A 15,979-nucleotide genomic window follows, 5' to 3' on the forward strand; every position below is an offset into this window, starting at 1 on the left:
TTTTTATTATGTTTTTTTTTTCTGCAGAGATGATGGGTAACCATATTACAAGACAACATGGAATTAGCCAGTCATTAGTAAACCTCTCTCCAACCTCATTAGAGAGCTTATCGAGTGTCTGTTGTAGAGGGCATTTCTCTCAGCTAGCTGGACTAAAAGCTGCATGAATGCTGCTGCACTAATAATGGCAACGTGGCTGACCATAAGCGAACACAAGCAAGCATCATAAGCCTTTTAGCAGCAGCACTTTGCGCTAAATGCTCCGAGACATTGAATGCGCGCTGTCAAATGATGGTGCTAGTTCTGTGCTAGCTTCTAGTAACCAGTCTCCATCTGCCATATGCACACACTTTCAGTCATTTGTTTGGTTTGGTGTAGCGGTTAAAGCTCTGGGTTTGTAACCAGAAGGTTGCAGGTTCGATTCTCACAAGAAACCCAGGAGCTATAATCGTTTAAAGGGAAGTTCATCTAAAAATGATAGTTCTGTAATATTTGACTCTTTCTCATGTTGTTCCAAACCTGAATTACTTTCTTTTTTTCCATGGAACGCAAACCAATAAGTGTCCACTCTTTTCCATGTTACAAAAAGTGAATGGGATCTTAGGGATATGGGTTTGGAAAAAATATGGGATTTACTTTGGATTAAAGCATGTGTTTAAATGACTACTTCCTTATATTGGTGCACTACAGCATGTATTCAATTGGAGGAATGTCATCACGTATCTACAAGGAGCGCCTGCAGGCAGAAGGGATGGGAAGCAATGACAATGCGGTCAAGTTCCTGAACCAGGACTACGAGGAGCTGAAGAGAGAGTGTCTGGAGAGTGGCAGGCTGTTTGAGGACCCCTGCTTCCCTGCCGTGCCACAGTCACTGGGCTTCAAGGAGCTCGCGCCACACTCCTCCAAAACACGTGGTGTGCAGTGGACAAGGCCCACTGTGAGTGCCGCAGAGCATGGCCTATTACTGCTAGCTAATGCATAGTCACTATTTTTGGCACATTTTAATACATTGATTGGGAGGGAGTGGGAGGACAACGACAGAAATTACACAAGGTTGGCTCGAACTTTCATTTCCCACATTAGAACTAAGACACTGCAATATGTTCTAACTACTAAGACAAATCTCATGTTTTTATTTCTAGCACATCTTGACACCTTAATTGATTGGGATGCAAAAGAGAGTACAGGAAATGAAATGGGAGGAACAAGATTGAGAAACTGCATGAGCTAGACTTGAACTCTCATTTCCCATATGAGAACCAATGTGCAACTTCTGGTGTTAATTACTGAGAAAAGGTTCTTGCTTTCTTTTTTGACATTTTTCAGTTGTATTGATTGTTAGAGTAGAGAAAGGGCAGGAAATGAAGTTGGAGGATCAAGATTGATTAATTACATGAGCTAGATCCTCATTTCTCACATGCAAACCAAGGCAAAACTACTAAGTCATGGCTCCGACAGTGGAGGTAACGTGCAACTTGGAGTTAGTTCAGCTCTTAAAGAGTTGTTATTTTCTAATTGACTGACAAAAATGAAATATCCATCCTCCTTAAAAAAAGAAAATTAGAAAAGTTTTGTTTATATATGCTGAAGCATTTAATTCATTATTTAAATTGTATTAGTAATTTAATTTAATTGGACTGTGTGTCCTTCTCAAAGCTCAAACAATATTTTCATAGCTTAACTGACAGTATCCAAACTGTACAATATACCTGTATGTACTTAAGACTACTTTGCATTTGACAAAGAAATTGAGTGAAAACCTCATCTCACAGATGTATGATGAGTATGTTTGAAGATACAGTTGATGTGAAATCATGAAAGTGTGTTGTTTTAGGTTGACAGGTACAGTAGCACATCTTGGTTGTTGTGTTTGCTTGCCTAATGTTTGCAGGAGCTGTCAAACAATCCTCAATTCATAGTGGGCGGAGCCACACGTACAGATATTTGCCAGGGGGCCCTAGGTGAGTATATACTGTATTAGCCTGGGTGTGTATGTTTTTTTGCATGCTTGCACACGTTCGCCCACTGAATGTCAGGAGCTTTGTTTGTGCTTCAATGCAGTTTGGGTGATCCAGCAGCTTAAATCCAAGCAAAACCGAGTGTGTCTGTGAACTTCACACATACTGCTGTCGAACGGTGCCACACAAATGTAGAAACGTTAGACTTTCTTCTGAACGTACCAGTTAGGATACTTGCAGAAAAGCAGCATACACACAGCATATAGACATACACACTGAGCTATTAGCATGGATGTCAACATACTGTAATGTAGATAGACAGATAGAAATAGATAGTCAGAAAGATGGATGGATGCATGGACTGATAGATAGATAGATTTTGTGTATATCACTGGAACACTACATCAACCAATCAGAAGCCAGAACTGGAACTATATGTTTTATTTTACTGCATATATAATATATTTTGGCTGTATGACCACTGGTTGTATGAATGAACTAATGGCAAATCCCTCTTAGTCAAAATATGATTCATAACACCTCTATGATCACAATTTGAAGTGTTTTCTGTTGCTGTAAAGAGGAAGTGTGTGTGTGTGTTTCCTGGCTGGTGGGGAGTGGTTAAACATGATGTCTGAGTGGTGAGTCACACAGACTCGGGTGTGTAGCATTAGAGAACTCTGGGATCGCTGGCTGCAAGCTACAGCTCATGGTGTGTGTGTGAGAGAGAGAGAGAGAGAGAGAGGGTTTGCACTCATAAGTGCCAAACAAAGCGTGTGTTTGTACAGCAAACATTGGGTGGAGGAGGATGGTGAAGCTTATCACAGATATGCGTTATACCTCTCATTTAGCACACAGAAAACCTCATGACGTGGTTCAAGCCTCTGCAGCCAAAGGGGTTTGGCTTTGACAAGGTTGTTTGAGAAAGCAGCTTTCATCCAGAGTAAATGTACAGTACTGAAACTGTGCTGTTATCTCCTTGTACAAACACATTCTCCACCCCCTTTTTGGCTGTGGGTGGAGAGCTCCCCTAATGGAGCATTGTAGTAAATACTTTATTATTTTCTATGGTCATTTTTTTTCTCCACTCAGGTGACTGTTGGCTGTTAGCTGCCATTGGGTCCCTGACTTTGAACGACAGGCTGCTTCACAGAGTTGTACCTCATGGACAAAACTTTACGGACGAGTATGCCGGCATCTTCCACTTCCAGGTGCACAGCCGACTGTTAATGAATGACAGACATGTAAAACACACATTAGCAGATACAATACAAATACAAAGTTCTTAAACTTCTGCTTTTCATTCTTTGTTTTGATAATTTACTATTTTAATATTTTAGAACTATAAAATATAAATTTTTATTAAAGGAGTTAATAAACTCATTTTTTACCCGAAAATAAAGATTTGTTAAAAATCTACTCCCCATCAGGCCATCCAAAATGTAGATGAGTTTATTTCTTCATGGAAACAGATTTGGAGAAATTTAGCATTACATCGCTTGCTCACCAGTGGATCCTCTGCAGTGAATGGGTGCCGTCAGAATGAGAGTCCAAACAGCTGATAAAAACATCACAATAATCCACACCACTCCAGTCCATTAATTAACTTCTAGTGAAGTGAAAAGCTGCGTATTTGTAAAGAAATTCATCATTAGGACATTTTAACTTCAAACCATTGCTTTAAATTGCTTAAGCATTTTCATCTCAAGATAAAGACCTGCCGAAATTAACAATGTTGGTCAGCAATCGACGTAATGTTAAATTTCTCCAAATCTGTTCCATTGAAGAAAGATAGATGATCCACATCTTGGATGGTCTGATGGCGAGTCACTTCTCAGCAAATTTTTGTTTTTGGGTGAACGGTATCTTTACATATATACAGTGGTGTGAAAAAGTGTTGGCCCCCCTCCTGTTTTTTTTTTTTTGCATGTTTGTCACACTTTAATGTTTCAGATCATCAAACAAATTTCAATATTAATCAAAGATAACACAAGTAAACACAACATGCAGTTTTTAAATTAATTTTTTTTATTATGAAGGGAAAACAAAATCCAAACCCACATGGCCTTGTGTGAAAAAATGCTAATGCCTAAACCTAATAACTGGTTGGGCCACCCTTAGCAGCAACAACTGCAATCGAGCGTTTGCGATAACTTGCAATGAGTCTGTTACAGCGCTGTGGAGGAATTTTGGCCACTCATCTTGGCAGAATTGTTGTAATTCAGCCACATTGGAGGGTTTTCGAGCATGAAGCGCCTTTTTAAGGTCATGCCACAGCATCTCAATAGGATTCTGGTCAGGACTTTGACTCCAAAGTCTTCATTTTGTTTTTCTTCAGCCATTCAGAGGTGGATTTGCTGGTGTGTTTTAGATCATTGTCCTGCTGCAAAACCCAAGTTTGCTTCAGCTTGAGGTCACGAACAGATGGCCGGACATTGTCCTTCAGGATTTTTTGGTAGACAGCTGAATTCATGGTTCCATTTATCACAGCAAGTCTTCCAGGTCCTGAAGCAGCAAAACAGCCCCAGACCATCACACTACCACCACCATATTTTACTTTTGGTATGATGTTCTTTTTCTGAAATGCTGTGTTGCTTTTACGCCAGATTTAATGAGACACACACCTTCCAAAAAGTTCAACTTTTGTCTTGTCAGTCCACAAGTCTTGGGAAACACTTTTTCACACGGGGCCATGTGGGTTTGGATTTTGTTTTCTCTTCATAAAAAAACCCCTTCATTTAAAAACTGCATGTTGTGTTTACTTGTTATATTTGATTTAATATTTAAATTTGTTTGATCTGAAACATTAAAGTGTGACAAACATGCAAAAAAAAAAAAAAATCAGGAAGGGGCCCAACACTTTTTCACACCACTGTATCTTTATCATAACATTTGTTTTGCTAATATGTTTTTTTCCCATGTTCTGCAGTTCTGGCAGTTTGGCGAGTGGGTGGACGTTGTGATTGATGACCGTTTGCCTGTAAAAGATAAAGAGCTGATGTTTGTTCACTCAGCGGAGGGAAATGAGTTTTGGAGTGCCTTGCTGGAAAAGGCCTATGCCAAGTGAGTCTCTTACTCTTTCTTTTTATATAACAGTCATAGGGACCATAACATGTGCACATGTGCCTGTAGGCTGAATGGCTCATATGAAGCTCTGTCGGGAGGGTCCACCACCGAAGGCTTTGAGGACTTCACGGGTGGAGTGGCCGAGATGTACGAGCTGTGTAGAGCTCCCAAAGACTTGCATCGCATCATTGCCAAAGCCTTGGAGAGAGGCTCACTGTTGGGCTGCTCTATTGATGTGAGTCCCCACAGCGCCTACTACAGGCCTGGAGACACAATGCAGCATTTATGGCTCCATTTACAAATTGTTTTGTGTAATTTGAGTGCATTTGTCTGGTAGATTACCAGTGCCTTTGATATGGAGGCTGTAACCTTTAAGAAGCTGGTGAAGGGGCATGCATACTCAGTCACGGGTCTCAGAGAGGTCAGGATCACCTCTAAAATGTATCTGGAGCTCATTCATTTACCATTTAAACTATTTGCATCAAACAAAGTTGTTGTTTTAATTTTAGGTGAATTTCCGTGGCAGCAGAGAAAGGCTGATCCGCATCCGAAACCCTTGGGGGCAAGTTGAATGGACAGGGGCTTGGAGTGACAGGTGAGTCAACCAATCAGAATGAATTCGGATAGACTTTCTCATACAGGACTTGCTCATAGTGTAACACTTATACTTAATTTCCAGTTCTTCTGAGTGGGTTGGGATTGATCCAGCAGAGCGAGAGGAAATGAACAATCACATGGAAGATGGCGAGTTCTGGTAAATCAGAAATTGGATATTTATGGTTCTCACACCTTTAACAATGCGCTCTGTGTTATGACTGAGACTCACTCCCAAAAAGAATAAATTATTTCATTCTTAGATGTTAGCAATTGAGAGTCGACTCCAAAGCTTTCGATTCCCCTGCATGAACTGAAGTGTTTATTACCTTGATTACCAAACTACTACATATCCCAGAAGAGCTGTGACTGCTAAACATGAGGATTTTTATTTATCCCAATCACGTAAATCCTTGGTTCTGTTCACAAAAAATGGACTTGTTTGGATTCATTCACTGATTCAAGCCCCTGTCACACATACAGACTTCGCTGGAAAATTACTGGTAAATTGCCTTAAAGAGATCATGTGTGAACAGGACCTTTTAAAAAATACCGGTAAATTCGTTCCAGCATTTTACTGGTATGAAAAGTTGTAACATTACCAGTAAATTGCCGGAATGATGCTCTGTGTGAATGCAGAATGAAAAGTACCGGTATAAGAACGTACGAGTTCAGAACGCGCTGACATAAGACGTCTACTCCAGGCCAATCTAGAGCGATGAAATTCAAAACTCTTGGCTCTGGGCCAATCGTAACATTCTGATGCAGATGACGCATTGACTCCGTGCTGTGTAATTCGGTTTGAAGTCATCTAATATAATGTCTCTGGCCCAAAAGCGCTGCATGAATGTGAACGTTTGACACAAAAATGAAAACATCTACAAAAACGCTGATCACATATACGCCTCCACGTTTACAAACACGACACTGGGAGGCGCAGCCGTTTAGAGGTCATTTCTGGTTAATAATGTGACAGAATTTACCGGTAATTTGAAACCGATGTGTGAATGGTGTTTTTTTTTTTTTTTTGGAAAAAAGACGTAACGTCGTTGCCTGTGTGAGTAGCGCATTTTTGAATTCACCGGTAAATCCATTCTGGTTATTTTTTGGCAATTTACTGGTATTGCTGTGTGAAAGAGGCTAGTGAGTCTTTTAGTCATAGTTTTTTTTTTTTTTTTTTAGTTTTGTGAGTCTTTTAGTCATTTTTTTTTATTTTTTTTTTATGTGAACTATATATTGTAAAAATTTTATAATTTGCTGGAATCATTCTCTGGAATCAACTCCTTCAGGTTCAGGGTAGAGTTGCACCAGCCATTCGTAATTTCTTCCTTAAATTAGAATGTTAAGTCCACACTAGAGGCTTAGTAACTACTAGCTAGTTTGTAACTAAATCTATACATTATTTGGTTCCACCAGTTGTTCGTAAGGCAGGACGTAGCTAGTAGTTCGTAAGCTCTCTGTAAAGTAATGCGTAGTTGCATAATATGACGTTTACCCTAAATAATCCAATAGAAACCTTCAAATACGTGAGCAGAACTTGATTAAATGCAAGTTTAATGTCCGCAACATTGACCGAAGCGCACAGAGGCGCGCTGTAGATGGGGTGTTGAAGACTTGATAATAAAAAAGTAGGTTTATTCACAAGTGTAAATGTCAGCAGCATCATATATGCCAAAAGGATTGATGCAGTTCATCAGTCTGCTGTTTTATTCCAACCGTTACTCCTGAGAAGTCGCTTCTGTAAATATTTAGTTTATGCGTAGAGTTACACTTCAACAAACAAATATTTAGTAGTGCGTAAGTTGTAACTTAGTGCCCATTTACGTCAAAACTAGGCTAAGTTGTAACTTACGTACAGCTGGTGCAACCGGCCGCTGTTTACTAAATTATCATTTCTGTTTCCCTTCACATAATTTTATTGACACTCTGTTCTCTGGCCTCTTCAGGATGTCATTTCAGGAGTTCAAACGTCAATTTTCTCGTCTGGAGATCTGTAACCTCACGCCAGATGCTCTGAGTGAAGATTCTCTAAATTTCTGGAACACGATTAAGTTTAACGGCACCTGGAGGAGAGGAAGTACAGCAGGGGGCTGCAGGAACCACCCCAGTGAGATCCCTTCACAGTCACACAACCCCAATGAAACTTATGCATCAGCTAAGACATACTACATTACACACTTATCTTTTTTTGTTGTCAGATACATTCTGGATAAACCCTCAATATAAGATCACACTGCTAGAGGAAGATGATGATCCTGAGGATGATGAGGTAGCCTGCAGCTTGCTGGTGGCCTTGATGCAGAAGGACAGGCGACGTTACCGCAAGCAAGGGCAGGACATGCACACCGTTGGCTTCGCCTTATATGAGGTCGGAGGACAAATGCGAGATACAACAATCACAAACTTTGTTAAATAAATATCATTCTTGACTAATTTCTTGTCTTTTATTCCTGTTTTTATTTAGGTCCCAGAAGAGGTATGGAATCTTTTCAGTATTAAATTAATTTAAGGTGAAGTGTGTTAAAATGCTTGTAATATGCTTTTATTAAGACTTTAATTAAGCTATTTTTTTGGTTAATTTTTCCTAAATGTATAAAGACTGTGTCTCTGGTGTTTTGAAAACATTCCTCTGTTTGAGTTTTTCGCCAACACAGCATAGCAACAGTGGCTCAACCAATGGCATGAGGTTGGAGCAGAGCTGTTAATTTTACTGACCAATGACAGACAGGCAAATGTTCAGGAAACCTGTTCGAAACAATTATTTTTCAGATCTGTTTGGTTATGCAGAAATCACACCCTTCACCTCTAAATTACATTCAATTCCTAAATGTTTTGAAAGCGAACAACTTGTGATATAAACTCTTAATTTCTTCTGTTACTTAAGTTTCGTGGTTCCCAGAGCGTTCACCTCAAGAAGGACTTTTTCTTGCGTCACTCATCCTGTGCGCGCTCAGAAACCTTCATTAATCTGCGGGAAGTCAGCACACGACTGAAGCTCCCACCTGGCGAGTATCTCATAGTCCCTTCCACTTTTGAGCCCGGAAAAGAGGCCGATTTCGTCCTGCGAGTCTTCACTGAGAAACAGTCAGAAACGCAGTAAGTGACTTGAGTGTTCTAATAAAATAAACAAAGCTTATGTATTGTTCTTTTTGTAATTGTGTGGCATCGCTTCACAATAGAGAAAAAATTTTTCTTTCTTTTGTTTTTTTGTTTTTTTTTAGAGAAATGGATGATGAGATTTCATTTAACCTGGAAGATGAAGTAAGGACTTTTCTGTTATTTAAATAAAACACCAATGACACACACTGTGCTCACATTTTCTTCAAAAAAAAAAAAAAAAAAAACATTCTTATCCACAGGAGGAGGTTTCAGAAGAGAACATGGAAGACTCTTTTAAAAAAATGTTTGCGCAGCTGTCTGGAGAGGTGTGTTTCTGTCTATCTGTTTTCATTAATATCATTGTGTATTCCATTAGCTTAAACTTGATCTAAACTCGCTTGTAGGACATGGAGATTTCAGTTCATGAGCTCAGGACCATTCTGAACCGAGTGGTTGGCAAACGTAAGCTCGGCCAGCACTTTTAAGTGTTCATGTCTGGTCTGTGTCTGTGTACTTGAGAAATACCTTGGCTCTTCTGTGTTCTTCAGACAGGGACTTGAAGACAGATGGGTTCAGTTTGGAGGCGTGTAGGTGCATGGTCGGCCTGATGGATGTATCCTTAGATTGTAAAATGCTACGCAACTTTTGCTTATCTAATAGTGTGTATATTTCATCTGATTATTGAACCTTTGTTCAATTTTGTTGGCCCTGACTGATCAAACTCAGAAAGATGGCAGTGCTCGGCTGGGAATTGTGGAGTTCCAGATTCTGTGGAATAAAATCAGGAAGTGGCTGGTGAGAAACTGATGGTGCCACATAACCTTCTCTACATCATATGAATAGTATGGTGGCAACTCAAACTCTTTTTTTTTTTTTTTATTTGCAGGGCATTTTTAGACAGTTTGATCTGGATAAATCTGGCACAATGAGCTCGTATGAAATGCGCCTTGCTGTGGAGTCAGCTGGTAATAAAGAGTTTTTAATGTTCATCTTGTGACCATAGAGATTAAGGAAGAGTATCGATCCAGATTTGATTCAAATCTGATTCTAAATCATTGATTAATTTGGTATATTTTGGTTTATTTGCGCATGGTTTTTGGAAGTCAAGGCTGTATGTTTTGAATACCTAAGAAGAACCAGTTCATAAGAGTAATTATTTCAGGAATCAGACTTTACGGATTGTGATTTATGTTTAAAAAACAATTATTAAAGGAACACTCCACTTTTTTTTGGAAATAGGCTCATTTTACAACTGGTTGAGTTTTACCATTTTTGAATCCATTCAGCCGATCTCCGGGTCTGGCGGTAACACTTTTAGCTTAGTTTAGCATAGATCATTGAATCTGATTAGAGACCATCTCGCATCGCGCTCAAAAATGACCAAAGAGTAAGTTACGCAATTAATTACGCAGCGCCTGCAAGTAGTCCCCAGCTATATCATAACTAGTTACTTAGCAGGGACTACTTTCAGGCGCTGCGTAATATCATTGGCACCTGCTGCACCCACGGTACGGCAGCAAAGTTCCTTGATTATTAAGCCGGATTGAAAGTATAGTTCCTAGCCATATCGGCCTAGAAAATCGCAGCTTTTCATTTTCCGTCCGTCTTAGTACACGATGTAACTACAGAAGAGTCAAGCTTTAAATAGGAAAAATATCGAAACTCTTTGGTCATTTTTGAGCGAGATGCTAACGGTCTAATCCGATTCCATGATCTATGCTAAACTAAGCTAAAAGTGCTACTGCCAGACCCGTAGATCGGCTGAATGGATTCAAAAATGGTAAAACTCTGTTTAACTCTAGGGGAGGTGTAAAATGAGCCTATTTCCAAAAAAGTGGAGTGTTCCTTTAACAATCATTTGTTTGTGAATCTGGCTACACTGGTCATGCTGTATGTTTTTGATTCACTAAAAAGAACCAGTTCGTGCTGAGAGTGATTCGTTTGTGAATCGGACTACATTGATGTTGCCGTGTGTTTCCGATTTACTGAAGTGAACTGGGGCCTGTTTCATAAAACAAGTTTACCAAATAAGACAGGTTTATGTCAGTTAGCCTGACTTATAATCAGTTGATTTGGTTCAAAATAAGTCAGACTAACTGAAATAAGCCTGGCTTATTTGTTAAAGTCGTTTTATGAAACAAGCCCCCGGTTCATACGTTTACTAACACCGCCACTGACAATGAGCAATGATAGATTTTAGGATTTCAAATGAAGTTTACTTTAACCTAGCGGTGGGAGAACTAAACAAAGCTTTGAATAAATTGATAGGGACAGTTTTAACATTAAGTGACATGACATCTGATGCACAGATGCCATTGGCACATGCCACTATGCTCTCGGTGGCACTTCCAGTTTTCAGTGGCATGTCACTAAAACCTGTGACACGTCAATGGACTGCGTCTTGTACAATACAATATTAAACATTGTATTTTTTTACAGTCATGCCAATAAAGCCAGATGACAATCTGGCGCTGGCCAATGTAAAATTTATACGAATGCGGTGTTCGTAGTGATCCATGATATCCCCCCCCCCCCCCCCCCCCCCTCCATCTCCTCCCGTGCATCCTAGAATGGGTTAATACGTTTAATTGACTTTTTTTTTTTTATCACTAAATTAGGATATCGCATCACAATTGCATCTTCTATAGATATAATTGCGACACTTACGTGGCAATGTCAGTGACACATGCCAGTCTCCACTGACACTCCACCGAGCATTGTGGCATGTGCCAATAGCATCTGTGCGTCAGATGTCATGTCACTTAATGTTAAAACTGCTGCTGTCAGTTGAACTAACTGCTTTGCAAACGGATTCACTATTTTGAAGCGCTTGAAAGACTTTACGCTGGTGACACCTACTGGTCAAATCTGTGTGAATGCAACAAAAACTCCGGCCAAAACATGCATAAAACAGCTTTTACAAACACACTACAGTTGTTTTATTTATAGTATAATCTATTAAATACAATTAATAAATCACCTAATGCCATTAAATATGGAGTGTGTCTATAATATGTGTTCTTTTATTAATTTTCAAGGCTTGTTTTGCTTGTTCTATGGAGAGCTTGGCCCTACAGGCTAATAAGAGACTATAAACTACTACTCTTTCTTTAAATTATACATTTGTTGCATAAAAAATGTCTACAGATATACAAAACTGAACTGAGATCGGTGGTTTAATTCAAAATCAAAGGCTTAAAATGATGCCTTTTCTTTGTTTTCAGGTTTTAAACTCAATAACAAGCTGCATCAAATAATTGTGGCACGATATTCTGATGGAGATACGATTGACTTTGACAACTTTGTCTGTTGCCTGGTCAAACTGGAGGCCATGTTCAGTAAGTCATTTACACAGTCTAATTCTGTTTATGTATATATATAAAAAAAGTAATTTTTTCACTAAAATGACTGATTAAATGTGTCATTTTTTTTAACAGGGACTTTTAGAGAGCTGGACAAAGAGGGCTCAGGCGTCGCAGAGCTCAATGTTAGTGAGGTGGGTCATTTCTTACCTTCTAGGTTTCACCTACAGTACAATTTTCAAAATGGTGGAACGTTACATTAGTAATGTATTAACTTAATACTGTATATTTTTTCTAGCAAAGAAAATTTAATAATTAACTATTTTGCTCTCTCTTACAGTGGCTGTACCTGACCATGTGTGGTTGATGTGTGAAGATAATATCGTGCTGGTCTAGTAGGGCCAAAATCACTCCCTCAACTGCAGCTTTAAGCCATTATACCCAAAGATGCCTGAGCAATACAGTACATACTGCCTTAAAACACATCCAACCTAACCATCACATGAGCCTATGGCACTATATGCTTCTTGATTAAAAAATGGATATCCTAATTATGCAAGATGTGTTTATTAATTATGAACCGCTAAATGTTAACAGAATATATTGTAGCATTTCAGAGAGCAACTTAACATCGCTTTATGATTAGGTGCATGCCACTAACCTCATGCTATAGGTTATTTTACTGTACCTCACATGCATATTAGGGATGTAACGGTATGAAAATTTCTCATCACGATTATAGTGACCAAAATTATCACGGTTATCAGTATTATCACGATATTGTTAAAATGTGCTGGAGATGTTCAAAAAGTACCGATACATAAATCACTTCACCAAGTCTTATACTTAAAAATCAACAAACAGCAAATAAAATGACTTTTTGTTTGCATAATCACTAAAACAATAACATTACCAATGAGGTCTGGATTTTAAATGACAACTTGACTGACACCAGTTTAATAGCATGTTCAAATAAATAATGTAAATGTTCAAATAAAGCTTTGAAAAAGTTTAACATAAAGGTAGACCACACATTTCAGCCTTTAAAGAAAAGGGTTAAATTAAAATGATAATTAATAAATGATTATATGTATTTTATCTGCTCCATAAATAATTCTATATAGCTTATCTGAATTGTTTAAATGTACATAAGTTTGTTTTTCATCAACCGGTTAAAATTTACAGCAGGTCATGCAAATTTGGTCAATTTTTTGGCCAGACAGAAACTGCACACAGACTGAATGTAAATAAGTGTCTGTAAATCCACTCTCTGGCAGCAGGTGGCGCTTTATACGGAAAAGCTGAATTACAGCTGATTCCTGTGAACTCCGCGAACACTTCCTTTAGGTATTACATGGAGCGAAGATGAGAACAAAATGCCATCAAATCGTTTCTGAAGACAGTCCGAACCTTCAGAGGTACATTCATATAATTAATTCATTGATATATTAATTTGTATAATTCCCTTAGCACTCTTTTAAAACCTCCCAGCTTTTCCGCCCTATTTTCACTCAGAACGAAACTACTGTGCTGCTGTGCGCACGTGAGACTGTTACTGAAAACTCTGCTTTATGCCGGACGGTATTTATTTATCGCGAGTTGTTTAAATCACGGTAATCGAATACGGTTTTAATGATAATTAAAATATGAAACGGTAATACTAACCGCGGGGAATTTTATCATGATTTATCGTCAAACCGGTAATCGTTACATCCCTAATGCATATGTAGCTTAACTTAGCATTTGAAGTTTGCACCATTATGGCCTTGATATTTAAAGATATGTCATTTTTTATTTAATCTTGATTTTGATAGCATTTATGATCACTGTGGTTTGATGTGCAATTATTTTGTTACGTCCAAGGACGTGTTTTGTTTTTCTCTCTCTCCCCCTTTATTTCCCATAAGCAGGAGGTAATGGCTGCCACCTGATTCCAATGATTGGGGATCTGATGTGATTGCAGGAGGAGGGGAAACTGTGAAGATTCTCAACACAACAAGCTTTATTAGTTTTTTTGTTTAATATTTTGTTGATTGGTTTCTTTGTATTGTTATTGTGTTAACACTCTTGTGGTGACTGAGGCCTACGACAAGAAGTTTGGTTTGGAAGTTATCTATTTGTACTTTCTTGTTATTTATGAAGTTTGTCAATTTATGGAGAATATGTTAGTAGAGAGGTGGGTGCCATTTTCTTTGTATCTTGATTTTCTCCTCTTTATGCTAGTTAGGGAGTTAGTGTATTGTCATTGTATTTTTGTTTCCTTTTCTTTGTTTTAGCTTAGTTAGTTTCTCCTTAATAGTTAGAGGTTTTATGTTTATTTTGGCCTTGCCCCCTCTTGAAGCTTCAACATCCTCCCATAACTTTTTAAAATAAAAGAACTGGTTTCTTGATATTGAGTATTTGTTAAAGCACATTTATTGGGTTGGGAATTGAACCTTGCTGCCTCCACACATCACCTTTTTATTGTTACTTGTAGGATATTCTGGGAATTGTGCTATGCTAGATCCTTTATTTTATGAAGTTTCTTAATTTAGGGAAGTGAAAATAAAGAATAAACATAACTTCTTGGTATGTCGACATGGCTTTTCAGTGGCTGCTGAATTACATTTTTTCCCAGCAATTCTGAGTTTAAATCTCCCTTTTCACAATTCCAAGAAAAAAGTATGAACTATGAGATATGAGCTTACAATTCTCAGTTTATATCTCACAATTCACTTTTTCCACACAATTCCAAGAAGTAATCTGAACTATATATAAGCTATATAGAAACTCAGAAGTGTGAGATACAAGCTTGTAATTGTGAGACATAAACTCACAATTGCAAAAAATAAAAGTGAATTGGAAAAAAGTCACATTTACCTTTTTTATTTTTAATTGTGAATCGGAACTAAACCGAATGTAAAGTCAGAATTCTGAATGTCTACATTCTAATTCTGGTCTTTTTATTCATAGAAGTTTAGTTTTTTCTTTCTCTGTGGTGGGAACGCGCTTCCATAGTGTGTGTATGTATAAATACATATTTCCCATGTATATGAAATGTTCCCTATTATATATTCCATTATATATATAGAGAGAGAGAGAATTCTTCATAAATTGGGTGATAGATAAACAAGAATCAATTGCAATGTTAAATTTTATATCTCATACACAATACTGAGTCCATTCGTTCACACGTAGCGTTCTCAGTGGCAACTACTCCTTCGTCTTGCTCTCTATGAGTCCCAGCAGAGTGGCGTCCGCCTCCAGCAGCGTCGTATCGACGGTCGCTCCGAGGAACCGCGAGGTCATCTCCACATCCTCCAGCCTCAGCCTAACCCTGCTGCCCCGCTGGTACTTCTGCCCGTCCGCAGAGGGCCTCTTGCACACGCAGTGAAACTTCCCGCCGAAATCGATGTACAGATCGTCATTGACGATATGAAAGATCTTCCCGACGGCGATCTTGTCTTTGGCCGGACCCATCTGCATGAGCGCGGAGCGCCGCAGGAGCGAGGCGAAGGAGGTCTCGTCCCCGGAGCTCTGCTCGCCGCTCTGCCGCAGGTCCGAGTGCTGCTCATATGCGGCTGCGAACCCGCTCTTCACCCTCGCAGCTGATTTACCATCATCTCCGCTCGCATCTGAGCTGCATAATGACCTGAGCGTGGTAAAAACGCAGTGTTTTGGTAGTACAGATGATCTGGAGCTCATGTGGTGCATCACCTTGCAGAGCGACGCCATGTTGATACGTCATACGCAGCACGAGGGGAACACTTCAAAATCAGATGACGAGGGGAACAGACTGTTTTTCTGGGAAGTCGTAAACCGCTTTTGGATTGATTTGGCAGATTTCCTATGGTTATTAATTATAGCTTTACTTTAAAGGATGTTATCTTGTATTATGAAAACAAAGCAATAAGGATCTAGAATTTATTGTTAACCTTTCAGATAAATTTCACACATCAATTTCTTAATTAATTTCCTGTG

The 15,979-nt window shown here is 38.8% G+C and overlaps 2 protein-coding genes across 2 annotated transcripts; one reads left to right on the forward strand and one right to left on the reverse strand.

Annotated features, from left to right (window-relative positions):
• Positions 1–691: 691 nt before the first annotated feature.
• On the forward strand, positions 692–14,414 carry LOC306874796 (calpain-1 catalytic subunit-like; the record flags this gene model as incomplete). Its single annotated transcript, XM_079425046.1, has 21 exons — positions 692–937; positions 1,892–1,961; positions 3,051–3,169; positions 4,888–5,021; positions 5,091–5,259; positions 5,362–5,445; positions 5,534–5,619; positions 5,704–5,778; positions 7,565–7,725; positions 7,817–7,998; positions 8,503–8,714; positions 8,840–8,879; positions 8,978–9,043; positions 9,122–9,179; positions 9,266–9,330; positions 9,444–9,512; positions 9,604–9,682; positions 11,942–12,055; positions 12,155–12,213; positions 12,360–12,727; positions 13,750–14,414. 20 exons carry the CDS (start codon positions 692–694, stop codon positions 12,384–12,386), a joined length of 2,115 nt encoding a protein of 704 aa, XP_079281172.1. The 3' UTR covers positions 12,387–12,727; positions 13,750–14,414.
• Positions 13,981–15,739, reverse strand: LOC306874794 (small ribosomal subunit protein bS1m-like). Its single transcript, XM_079425044.1, has one exon. It carries the CDS (start codon positions 15,731–15,733, stop codon positions 15,212–15,214), a length of 522 nt encoding a protein of 173 aa, XP_079281170.1. The 5' UTR covers positions 15,734–15,739; the 3' UTR covers positions 13,981–15,211.
• Positions 15,740–15,979: the final 240 nt, after the last annotated feature.

The sequence above is a fragment of the Barbus barbus genome, assembly GCF_936440315.1.
Source record: "Barbus barbus genome assembly, chromosome: 9".
NCBI lineage: Eukaryota > Metazoa > Chordata > Actinopteri > Cypriniformes > Cyprinidae > Barbus > Barbus barbus.